This window comes from Amia ocellicauda, chromosome 10, assembly GCF_036373705.1.
Source record: "Amia ocellicauda isolate fAmiCal2 chromosome 10, fAmiCal2.hap1, whole genome shotgun sequence".
Classification (NCBI taxonomy): domain Eukaryota; kingdom Metazoa; phylum Chordata; class Actinopteri; order Amiiformes; family Amiidae; genus Amia; species Amia ocellicauda.
Genome location: NC_089859.1, coordinates 31,740,424 through 31,753,535, shown reverse-complemented (window position 1 = coordinate 31,753,535; position 13,112 = coordinate 31,740,424). Strand labels below are relative to the sequence as shown.

At 37.7% G+C, this 13,112-nt stretch overlaps 1 protein-coding gene across 2 annotated transcripts in view; it reads left to right on the top strand.

Annotated features, from left to right (window-relative positions):
• The window catches only part of pkhd1l1.1 (PKHD1 like 1, tandem duplicate 1), a 50,676-nt gene extending 40,293 nt beyond the window's left edge, over positions 1-10,383 (top strand). For both annotated transcript variants that reach the window (XM_066715953.1, XM_066715952.1), the window contains exons 62-78: positions 125-251; positions 708-829; positions 1,115-1,205; positions 1,492-1,640; positions 1,747-1,869; positions 2,149-2,260; positions 2,358-2,474; positions 3,746-3,911; positions 4,634-4,866; positions 5,406-5,573; positions 5,675-5,832; positions 6,289-6,424; positions 7,423-7,767; positions 8,234-8,385; positions 8,604-8,750; positions 9,344-9,497; positions 9,871-10,383. In XM_066715953.1, coding sequence (XP_066572050.1) covers positions 125-251; positions 708-829; positions 1,115-1,205; positions 1,492-1,640; positions 1,747-1,869; positions 2,149-2,260; positions 2,358-2,474; positions 3,746-3,911; positions 4,634-4,866; positions 5,406-5,573; positions 5,675-5,832; positions 6,289-6,424; positions 7,423-7,767; positions 8,234-8,385; positions 8,604-8,750; positions 9,344-9,497; positions 9,871-10,106 — 2,736 coding nt within the window. In that variant the 3' untranslated portion in view covers positions 10,107-10,383. The remainder of the gene's footprint in view (positions 1-124; positions 252-707; positions 830-1,114; positions 1,206-1,491; positions 1,641-1,746; positions 1,870-2,148; positions 2,261-2,357; positions 2,475-3,745; positions 3,912-4,633; positions 4,867-5,405; positions 5,574-5,674; positions 5,833-6,288; positions 6,425-7,422; positions 7,768-8,233; positions 8,386-8,603; positions 8,751-9,343; positions 9,498-9,870) is intronic.
• Positions 10,384-13,112: the final 2,729 nt, after the last annotated feature.

The following is a 13,112-nucleotide window of genomic DNA, read 5'->3' as shown; positions in this document are numbered from 1 at the left end:
AACATTTTTTTCTCATATTTCAGCATTTTGTGTTTATGCATAAATCTGTCTACCTGTCCAACTGCGAATTTCTTGACTGAATACGCATGTATTTGAATTTTAAACAAATTATTATGCTACCTAGGTCACAATTAATGACTCCTACGTCCAAGGCTGTGCTTTCCACCATGGATTCTCACCTGCCATTGGGGTTTTTGGAACCGATGGCTTGACTATTGATGACAATGTGATCTACTTCACCGTTGGAGAGGGTAACATCTTAATATATGGGTTGGGTGGGCTTAAATCAGATAACTTTTTCTCAACTTGTGGCAGAACAGCAAATCCTGTAGCTTAATGGCCTATTCTGACAAATATATTAGGAGTTTGAGTAAAGATGGATATGGAATATTGTTTTACTGTTAATATATCAATTATATATGCATCTTTGCATTCAAATTGTGACCTGTACTGAAAGTGAGACAAAACTGAATTAAAACATTTGCTATAGGAAGTTATACACATGTGGCGGTACACTGAATATATAGAATTACATTTGGATTGAATAGTTCAATTAAATATAAAAAATATGGTGTATCATCTTTTCTTATTGTGATGTAAGTCACCCCCAAAATATGAAACGTGCAGAAGTTTTCTGATATGAAAAGCACAATATTGCAGCAGTGCAGACTTTTAGGAATGGGCACCTGACAAATTTGACTTGACAGGCATCCGAGTCTGGGGAAATAAGAACATAATTAGGAGGAATCTTGTGAGTATGTCTGTATGGCCTGGAACTTATCAAGACAGAGAAGAAACAACAAACACTCTGTGGCACGCTGCCATTGAGGTGAGTGCTTTACTGGATCTTTTTTTGGACGATTCAGAATTTTGTTTGTGGACCGCCAATGAATATTGAATCAATAAGGATATAATTCCTAATGTGTTGTACATGTTGTACATATTTTTAGATGTTTAACATATACTAATGGATAGAGTTCAGTGGTTTTATAGTAATCTTGTGTAGAGCACACAGATTATGTATTTTTATGTATATCATGTTCTGTCATTCCTTTACACATATTTAAGCAAATGTAGATTTAAATTGCAAATTCCAGTTTCCGTTGGTCCTCAGGTCAATAATGGCAGGAACAATGTGCTACAAGACAATATTGTGGCTGGTTTCGAAAGAGTGGGATATCGGATCAATGGAGAACCATGTCCAGGTGACAGTTTAATCTAAAAGTTATTATTTTTTTTAAATGGTGCACTGAAGGTGTCTTACTGATGCATCAGTAATTCAATTAATCAATAATTTAATTTGTAAGGCAAAGTACACCCAAGTCCATTTCATGCACATATGAAGTATTTATGAGCTTTTAAATCTCACGTGAACAGTCCAAGAGCTAAATAAATATTGTGCGGGGGAGAATAATTCTTATAAGAGGTTGAACATATTTGGTTTGTCCCACACATACATGTACAGTAAGCTCATAATGGTTTCTATTCCAGGTATTTTCAATCCAGTGGAAAGCTGGTACAACAACGAGGTCCATGGAGGCTTGTTTGGAGTGTACATGAACAGAGACGGCCTGACCAACTGCTCTCACATTCAGGGATTCACAGTCTGGAAGTGCTGGGACTATGGCATCTATTTCCAGGTAGGGTTATTATGTCATTTACTGTAAAGTGTGTTTGAATGTATGAATTTATTTATATTGAACTGTGATGCAAACATATTTTTAACAACCTTTTAATGCTTTACAGACAGAAATGAGTGTCCAAATCTCAAACATCACACTAGTAGACAATGGGATGGGAATTATGTCAATCATTTTCACACCTCCCTCCGTGTTGCATCTGTACTCTGACAAAACAGTTCAGATTCAGGTGAGTGAGCGGTTTCTTTGAATTGAATAGTTTAAGTATTGGGTCCCATTAGCTTGGCTTTACTTGCCTTTATCTAAATAAATATTGACTAAGAAGTTCACATAATTTTGCCTATTTCAAATTGATGAAAATTATACTCTTTAGTTGAAAAGAATCATCATTTGATGTTATTGTATTTAAACTTAAAAGTGCTATGAAGACTTATTAACTTTAATGAATTCAAGATATTTGCATTGCTTTTGAATGTTGGAAAAGTGAATTCTCACGCTTTTTTTTTAGGATGGTCTGATTGTGGGAAGCAGCCCAAACTTCAACTGCTCCGATGTTCTTAAGGTCACAGATGCCAATGTTAAACTCAGTTCAAGTCACAGAGCACCCCGGCCTCCTACAGGTAATTTTCCAGGACACATCCTTATTTTTCATATTTAGAAATATCCATTCACAAAATCTATAGAAAACTGAAACTTTGCCTGCTATGTCCTTGTAAGGTGGAAGAAGTGGAGTTTGTTGGCCAACTTTTGCCTCGGATCACAATGGCGCACCTGATAAACCTCATGATGGATTGATGAACTACAATGCTATCAGTGGACTTCTGACGGTGACTAGTAAGTATTTCATACATTTATATAATTTAAATAGTCTCCCCATCTAACTAAAGAAGCTGGAAAATATTAAGCATTTTAAACACTTTGTAACGGTGTCCCACTATGGTTGTGCTGCAGGGTTCATAGCACTAGAGCACATTCCTGATTGAAGAAGTAGTACTGAGCCATCATCAACCTTTTTATATTCTTGACACTCTTTTCTTCTGTGTATGCAGTTAATGGGTGAATGATGTCATTGATTAGTTGGTGAAATAATGCAGTTGTTCTCCTCCAGTCTCTAATAGCATTTTAACAAAAGGCCACATATAAATAAGTCTATTTGCAGTTGACATCAGCGACCATTGCTTGTGTTAAAGAACGCATCCTCGTATTATCACAAAAATACATATTCATCATTGTAATGACCAAGGTTTTTTTGTATGATTTATTTGTAATTGATATTGCATGTGTATCCTCTATTCCTGATACTGAACTAGCTCTAAATGATTTAATCAGTGTTTGTACTGTGGCAGCAGGGGCGTCACAAGGCGGTAGGCAAACAAGGCAATATAAACATGCTCCATACAAGCGTTTAAGGGTGAAGGTAAGCTGCTTATGTTCTACCACTCCAGGCAGATGATCCTAGTGATCTAAAAAACTACCATCCAATTTAAAAGCTTTTATGTCTTGCTAAGATTTTAGAATAATTGGTAACACTCAGTTGTGCTATCTGTCTGAAAAATACTGAATTAAAATTAAATTAAGTTTCCTTAAACATGTTTTAATTCACTTGCAAAGAAAATAATTGTCCAGTCAACTTCTTTATCTGTTCTTGACTATGGCGACATTATTTATATAAATTCAGCTGTGAGTATTTTTAAACCCTTGGAAGCAGTTTACCATAGTACCTTACGCTTTATAACTGGAGACAGATATTGAACACATCATTGTGAACTGTATCAGAACGTAGGGTGGCCTTCTCTCTCAGTTAGGAGAGAGCAGCATTGCCTGAACACAGACTATGTGGTTTCTCTTGATCACTTTTAATATCTGATTAAGGCTCTGTTTACAGAGGAGCACATGTGTTTTTCTTATATTTCAATCTAATTGTAATTTTATCTGGTATGTTTTTGTGTATGTTAATTGTTTGACTTTGAGATCATGTATTGTATGATAGGCTTTTAATTGTTTGTATATTTTAATTCAGAATACTGTACACTGACTTTTTATGAATTCCCTTGTAACAGGGCATCCTAAAACATTAAACACATTTATCTTATCTTCTTTGATAGATACCGTGTTCGAGAGTTTTCAGAGTGTCTGCTCCAGAGAGAAGAATGTGATATTTATGACCAGTCCTAATAATGAAGACCTACAGCATCCAGTGCATGTTCAAAATCTAACAATAGTCAACAGCACAGAGGATGCCAAGATTTTCATACACAGACCAGATGTGACGTTAGTGTTTTAATTTGATATTGCAGAGATTTCTTCTGTGACTTTAAACCTCATTATTGTGGTGCTATTTGTTTTCAAGCTTTATAAACAAAAATCAAAGCTTTTTAGAAGAAAAACAGCCAATATATTAATCAGATTATAGATTCTCCTCAGTTAAAATACATTGTATTAAAAGCTAATGGGTTATATACAATAACGTGTTTAACATAAATAACTTTTTAGATAAGTTAGACAACTTATGTTTTTGTGTTCAATTAATATTAAAATTAACTACAAACAAATTTTATAATATTGATTCTACATCAGACTATTAAAGCAGTTTTAGTTGTTCAAGCATACACCAGTACAGCTATTGTAGTTTATTTAATTAAACACTAATCAATATTAGTTTAGCTCCTGGTTGCAGCCCCAAAGCTGATAACACAGAATTTCCATTATCCCTGTATAAACAGTTGATAGAGTAAATCACACACAAGAAAATAGCAGCAATCAAAGCAGCATTTAGGAGAAATCTTATAACATACATACTTTACACAGCATATTAATGTTGGCTAGAAGCAAGTGCCATCACTGTCCATGTTTTATGACAACTTCCTTAAAGCAGGGACTCCCCTCATCTCAGTTTTCAGCTCATCAGTATTCTGGTAGGGAGAACTTCTTGAATGAACAGTCGTTCATCTGCAACAGAGTAAGATAAGTGTAACACTGCATGTTGTCCTCAGGAAGGCAAACCCTTCTGACTGTGTGGATATGGACTGTGATGCAAAGAAGAAAGCTTTGTTGAAGGACCTGGATGGCTCCCTCTTTGGTAATGTGGGAGCTGTGGTTCCCCAGTCAGAGTATCAATGGAACGGGGACAAGCGACACGGCCTGGGCGATTACAGAATCCCCAAAGTTATGCTCACGTATCTGAATGGCAGCCGCATCCCGGTTAACCAGCTGGCACCATATAAAGGTATGGGTTCTTCAGATGACTAAACTGTTTATTATGGGTTGGTAAATTGGGAAAGTTAAGACATGGGACACGTCATCCATTGACTGTTAGCATCAGTCATCAAAAGTTTACACACACCCCTATCTTTACCCAGTTCAGTTAGCTGTAATTGTTACAGATTTCTCCAGGCTCAATTCGTGTTCATTATACTCTGAAAACATAGAATTAAACAAAAAACAAAAAGCATAGTTACTGAACAATACTTACTAAACTAAATACGTCACCAAATAACCATTTAAAATGAAGGACATTAGTAATATAGATTATTCACACCCTTCTTTTTAAACAGTTTTCTGGTGATATATTTATATATTCTGTGTATATACATCAAAATGACCAGAGTTATAATATGTCTAGAACCTTTGGGAGATAAATATTAAATATATCCACTACCAACAACTCCAAACCTTTTTGCTTGCCAATCTTATGATGTAGTAATAATAATAATAATAATTATTATTATTATTATTATTATTATTATCATAATCCATTTCCTCCAGGCATAATCAGGGATTCCAGCTGCACATACATGACTGAATGGCAGAGCTACAAATGCTTTGGTCTGAACTACGAGATGCTGGCCATTGAGAGTCTCGATGTCGATACAGAGACGAGGAGACTGTCTCCAGTGGCTGTGCTTGGCGATCGTTACATTGACCTCATTAATGGTAAAGACTGTACTGGTATTGATTTGAATCACATGGTGTGTTCAAGCAAAGTGCATGGGCTGCATATTAACCCAGGTTACCCATGTTATTTCATTGCACAGGCCCTCAAGACCATGGCTGGTGTGCAGGATATACGTGTCAGAAAAGAGTTTCTCTTTTCCACAGCATTGTGGCTACAAACAAGTCATACGACATTTTCTTCACTAGCACCAGCCCTCAGAAACTGCGCTTCATGCTTCTCAATGCTGACAGCACCAAAGTACATTTTTAAAATCATATTCAATCTCTATAACACCATGACCATAGATTATGACCCATAGGGCAAGTCTCCTTTGAGATAGGGTGGTAGTATCAGGAAGTAATACAATGCAACAAAAATGTAATGCAGAGATTGACTCTTACCACCTAGGACAACCCAATACTGAATAATATTGCTTTATAATGAATATTTATGCAATTGAACAATGCTTTGTTTGCATTGCTTACAGTGGTTAAAATGGACTTGAAGAAATGAGAAACAGTAGTTATATGTCCTGAATCTGAAAGCAAAAATACAGAAAAATAATAATAAAAACTACCAAGTGGAGCTCAGTTTTCCCATCTTCATTATGGAACCCTTTGTTTTATATTTGAAATGTGAATAATTAAAAAGCATGCTTTTTCTCAATGTAAATTACTCAGTGTAAATAACCATGAGGTCTTCTGTGCTATCCAGGTTGTGCGTGTTGCAGTTTTTTACTCCAGTCCTCAACGTTTAGATGTTTATGTGCAAAATAAACTGGTGGCTCCAACAAATGCCAATTGGAATGACCAAAAAACGGACTACACACTGGATGAGCCTACTTACCCAGGTACTGTGTTTTGAAATACAACTTTAGTAGCTGATTTGACAGACCCTAATTACCTGTGCCGTAGCCAGGAATTCATCAGGGGGCAGCAAAATAAGGGCAAAGCAGAATGAGGAATTCACTGCAGGGCGTCTGGGACATTTTGGAAATTGGAGACCTGAAATGCATGATTCTGAGTAATTTAGATTTTAAAAACTGAGCTCACAATCTCCATTAAATCCATGAAATCAGGCAGATTTTGATTCATATCTTTGCTTCCCAACCACACATGGGATATGGGACATATCTGGTGAAAAATCACATATCACAATATTATGCAGGCAAACTAGATGCAGTCTCTGGTGCTTGTCAATCAAAGATCTATTTAGGTGGAGCTCTGTAATTTTAACAGGTGAGGATGCACAGTGTTTCGATTTTTGCACCTGCAAGAAATATTCATCTACACTGTAAATTAACTGTTTCCGCCGCTGATGTAGGAGTTTCTAAGTGAATGCAAGTCTCTTGTTGTGACTCCTGAATTCATCAATAATATCTCCAATAAATTAGTTTGAGGTCCTTATTTTAGTACAGGTGTGCTAGCCCATCAAGTCATTCTTCTTTCATAGTGAAGCCCTTTTTGGTAGTTCTGGAGTAGTTTTAGTGCACCGAATGATCGCTCCCCTGTTGCTGTAGTAACTGGCATAGTTGCAAAAATCCTCAAAAGAGTTTCCAGAACTGAATAGGTACCAAATTTCACTGCAACTGACAGAGTATCTAGGACCCGCTTTAGTCGCGTATCAACTGGCTGGCATGCCCAATATACCTTCCAGCACATCATAAATGCAGGGATGATGACAGAAGACCTTTGAAGCTAGTTTACACTTAACACTTAACACTCTACTGGTTGGAGCCTCTGCGGTGTGGTGCGTTTGTTCAAAATACCCTAAATAATAGCTTTTTTTTTTTTTAAATAAAGTGGTTGGGAAATAAAAAAAGAAAAATGTTCTGTTCTCTCATCCCAGGGCAATATGTTCCACAAATGAATTCAACGGTCTACGGCTCGAACTACTTAGACAATGATTACAAGATGCTCAATGTTTTAGTGCGAGGCTCCATTCCAGTGGAAATCCACACCTCTCCTCTCCTCTTCATCTCCTTCCGACTGCCTGCTATGACCATTGAGCAATTCTTTGGGAAAGACTTGTTGAGAAACCTGGCTGCATTCCTCAAAGTCCCCCAGGGCATGATTCGCATCTCAAAGGTGGTGAGGGAGAACAGCAGACGCAGGAGACGGGCAGCTGGCCTTTCAGTCCAAGTGCAGATCAGTCAACCTCCAGTTCAGCAGATCAGCAACAGCTCCAGCACAGGTAATGCAGTTTCAAACGGCGTCCTGTTGTGGCACACCAAAGCAAATGATGTAATGTCCAAGCACTGTGTATTGGAAAATCATACATTCATATCCCTGCCTGGATTCATACATATTGGCAAAATAATTATGGTGCAGATTCATGACATTTTCTTTAATTTAGTTGTGATTATGGTAACCATTACAAACAGACCAATTGGAGATTTGCTGAAAATATCCATTACATGTTTACACGCTGATTTATATCGTCCAGCCTGTCCTCTTTCAAAATAATTGAATTCATTTCTACACATTACTTTCACAGTCATGATGAATCATTATTTCAGAATGAAGCTCAAGACTAGGTTATGTGATGCATTTATTTTGGGGGTTCTCCTTTTAGTATTTTCTCTGTTTTATTATCTCTGTGTGAATATCAACATTATTGTTATGGATTTAGTTTTACACATTACTTTTTTCATTCTTAGATCAACAGAATTATGACCTCTTGAAAACCATTGCCAGTAACATAGGCCAGGCAGCTGTTTCTGGAAATCTGAGCCAATCTATTGGGTTCAATGTTTCTTCTGTGGGCATTACCCCCCCAGTACCTCCACCCACTGACGCAGCTTGGAGCCAGGTATGTACTTGCCCACTAGACATAGATATGTTTTTATTTGAGCTTCAGAATGATTCTGGTTTAAGTTGAGGGTATATTATGTATCACCTCATGTCACACTTTTGTTATTGATGTATTGATGAAGACAAACAAAATATCAACACTAATATTCATTAATAAGAATTAAATAATATCCAGGTGTGGTCCAAATTACAACTATGGTTGTTTGTTTACCTCAGGTGTCTGCACAGGATGTTAGCAGAACAACGCCTGCGGAGAGCTATGTATCAAGTGTGTCTGCTCTGGTCGTGGTTGTTCAGCCTGTAGCTGTAGAGGGGGAACAACTCATGAGACAGCAACCCTGTATCATGGCAGTGGATTCTGGCGTAAGCATGTCTTCCTTTGGATTTAGATTTAGAAATAAATATAGGTTGCTTCTAACATGTTTGAAAAGGGGATCTGTGTTTGTTAGTCTTTGGAAAAACACATAAGCAGTGGTTACTAGAAATTAATACAGATTCAAAGTTACCCTGGGTAAGGGCATCTGTTAAGAAATAAATAAATAATAAACTTGCAAACAGGCCTAAATAACTAAGACCATATCTCAAGAGATCCATATAGTCCTTTTAAGTCACATCAGTAAAACAATTGCCAAGTCTAAGTATAGGAACAGGAATAGGAATAGGCCATGTCTACAACAGGATGTCTATGAGAACTGGTGAACTCTGAAATTAAGACTATAGTTGACCAGTGGGGAAGCACTTATAGCAGCCAGTGGGAAATCTTTAGAGCACTGAATTATTTGATACCATCTGTTATTAGTTTTTTGTTGTAATTTTGTGAATGGGACCTGCTTGAGAGCATGCATTTCTCATTAAATACAAGGCACATGAAGTCTTCAACCTGACATCGACCACTCCCTTGGCAAGGTGACTAAGTCATCCAATGTGCATTAACTCTGTCCTTTCAATTTCCACAGGGCAACTGTGTGTCTGTAGGAGTCACCACCCTCACCCTGTCAGCAGTGCTCAAAGACTCTAACAGTAGCATAATTCCAGGACTGACAGGGAATAGCACGATCCCCTTCAGCAACTGCTGGGCTAACTACACAGACCTCTCCCTCAATACAACTGGTATGTGCATTTCCATATGCTATTCAGATTTAACCCTTATCTTCGCTGTCATTCATTGTGACACAAAGCCAGTTGAAATTTGTGCCCAGTGGAATCACGATATGACAACAAAAGTAAACAGACCAAGAAAAGCCTATGCTTATTTGAGACCATAGCTAGGAAAATTCAGACAGAGAGCAAGGCTTAAGTGCTCTCAATATGTAGGACAGGTTTCAGAATTAGACATTTTAATGGTAATGGTAAAATACATCAATACTGCATCATGGCTTCACATTATAGGATGTTTATTTGCCATATTTATAGGATTAAATGCTTAGAAGATAATGACCCTGAAGCTACCCTGCTGATGTTTGACTCTTTTTATTTTATTTAGGTACAAACTTGACCCTCACTTTCACACTGAATCAAGTGGAAGCGAAATCAAAGTCCTTCAGCAACAGAGCAGCCGTGGTTAACCCAACAACCTCTACTGCTAACCCAACAGCTCCAAGCGGCAATGGTATAACTTCCCAATCTACTACTTTAAATGCTAATCATACGATTAGAACAGGCACTGTATACATACTTGCAATTCTATATGCTTTAAAGCTGACACTCTTTAGCTTTTAATCTTGGTCCTGTAGTCTACAGTCCATGTAGGTGGTAAATCTGGAAAAAATATATGTATATCCAATATATTTTGTTTGGTAGTGGGTGTTTTTTAAATTTTTAAATAATATACACATATATATTGGTATTTTAAACATAATTGTAAACAAATATAAATTGGTGTCTAGAACATCTTCTTATGCAGGAATTTCAAATAATTACAAATAAAATATCCCATCTGACTGTATTGTGTCATGTATTGCTTTCACATGATCTACAGCTGCAGTTGCATGTTCAACAAATTCTAATAAATTAGTAAGACATGATCTGCCTTGTCTAAAATGTTGACTATCTCTAAGAATATGGTTTTCATTAAGATGCTCCTCTATTTTCTGTCTAATCATTTTTTCCAACATTTTATAAGTAATGCAGGTGAGACTGATTGGTCCATAATTTCCTGGCTCAGTTTTGTCCCCTTTCTTGTGGATTGGTATGACATTTGCTGTCTTAAAGTCAGTTGGCACATCCCCTGTTCTAAGTATCATTTGGAATATTTGAGTTAGCGGCCTAAAAATAATTTCCCAAATTTCTTTAAGTACCAGGTGATTTGTTTGTTTTTAATTCTGGTAGTCCCTTTAGTACAGGGGTATTCAATTATTTTGTGTCAGGGTCCACATTTATTGGTCAAGGTATAGTCAAGGTCCAGACATCCGGGGGGTCACACCTTCAAATGACCATTTCCAACACACACAATTCTCACAATTCTGTGACTTAGTAATATACCCCATTGCGTATATTTAGTACATTCATTTGACAAATTACAGACATAAAACGTTTAAATAAATGTAAATATTAGTATTAAAACAGTTTCAGACCACTTTTAATTTGAATTTGTTAAAGATTATTGTATGTATATAGATATAATACAGACACTTTCAAGCATTTCGTGTTTTATTAGATTCAAGTCGAGCATTTTCCTCTTTGTCCCACTGTGCACTGCACACAATTAATGTTGCAAAATGACCTCGAAGACGATTGAGTAATACAGGGTGGGGGTGTGGGGGTCCTCCCCCAGAAGATATTGACAATTAGAGATCTGAAATGCGCGATTCTGAGTCATTTCGAAGTCGAAAAACATAGCTCAAAATCTCCATGAAATCAGGCAGATCTGGACTCTTTGCTTCACAACCATATACCACCAGCGAAAAATCCCACATCAGCCGACAATGTGCGGCAAACTAGACGCGGTTTCTGGTGCTGGTCATCACAGATCTGTGTCGGTGGGCCTGTAATTGAAACGGGGGAGGATGCACAACTCTCGATCTGTGCGCTGCTAGAAATACGCGTCTGCAATGGAAATGGGCTGTTTCGGCCGCTGATTAGTGATGTGCAGTTCGCGAACGATTCGTTCTTTTTGATCGAGTCATTGTGGTGACCGATGTGACTCGGATCAGCGACGCATCGAATCGGCTCTTTGAGTCACAGTGCGCAGCCGGAGACCCGCCTGGACAGCGTTCAATGACTCACTGACTCTCGAGTCTATGGAATGCCGTTTGAGTCAATATTAAATAAATAAATATGGCTATGAAATAAATAAATACATATTATGTTTTTCATAATGCCACATTTCAGAATTTCATGGCACTATTTCATGCCATGTTCAGTATTTCATGGCACTATTAAATGACATTTCCATTTGGTATATTTAAATTGAATGGGCGTGGTTTCTCACAGATTCAGACCAAAGCAGCAGCACATCGAGTCTGTATCGCTGCTGTGCGGACAACACGGAGGACAGCGGAGGCTCCAACACGCCCTTCTTTTCTTAGCACATCAAATTGATCAACATAGTTTATCGGCGGATACTATTTTGGCCCGTATTGAAGGCTTTTTTGAAATACTCGGGCAGATAAGTGCTCTGGTGGCAAAAACACTTATAATACAGGTACAGTGAGGGAAAAAAGTATTTGATCCCCTGCTGATTTTGTACGTTTGCCCACTGACAAAGAAATGATCAGTCTATAATTTTAATGGTAGGTGTATTTTAACAGTGAGAGACAGAATAACAACAACAAAATCCAGAAAAACGCATTTCAAAAAAGTTATACATTGATTTGCATGTTAATGAGGGAAATAAGTATTTGACCCCTTCGACTTAGTACTTGGTGGCAAAACCCTTGTTGGCAATCACAGAGGTCAGACGATTCTTGTAGTTGGCCACCAGGTTTGCACACATCTCAGGAGGGATTTTGTCCCACTCCTCTTTGCAGATCCTCTCCAAGTCATTAAGGTTTCGAGGCTGACGTTTGGCAACTCGAACCTTCAGCTCCCTCCACAGATTTTCTATGGGATTAAGGTCTGGAGACTGGCTAGGCCTCTCCAGGACCTTAATGTGCTTCTTCTTGAGCCACTCCTTTGTTGCCTTGGCTGTGTGTTTTGGGTCATTGTCATGCTGGAATACCCATCCACGACCCATTTTCAATGCCCTGGCTGAGGGAAGGAGGTTCTCACCCAAGATTTGACGGTACATGGCACCATCCATCGTCCCTTTGATGCGGTGCAGTTGTCCTGTCCCCTTAGCAGAAAAACACCCCCAAAGCATAATGTTTCCACCTCCATGTTTGACGGTGGGGATGGTGTTCTTGGGGTCATTCCTCCTCCTCCAAACACAGCGAGTTGAGTAAACCTATAAAATAAACTGAATTCTGAGTTTACTGTGGAGTTTACAAACTGTAAGCATTATTTTATTTTACTTTAAATCGATTAATCAATAAAGCAAACAAGTTTCAGTTAGCTGGAGGTTAACTGAGTAAATATGAAATGTAACCTACATGTGCATATTTTATACATATGGTAACATAATTTGACCTTGGAAATGCAGTCACAGTTCACTTTTTTGCTAAGCCTTTACCTAATTAATAATTGGTGGTATTATTTGTTTAAATATTATTTACTGTTACCTACATAGCCAGTGGTGCTGCAAACCATTTAGCTCAGGAAATGTCTGGATGACATCAAAGGCTAATT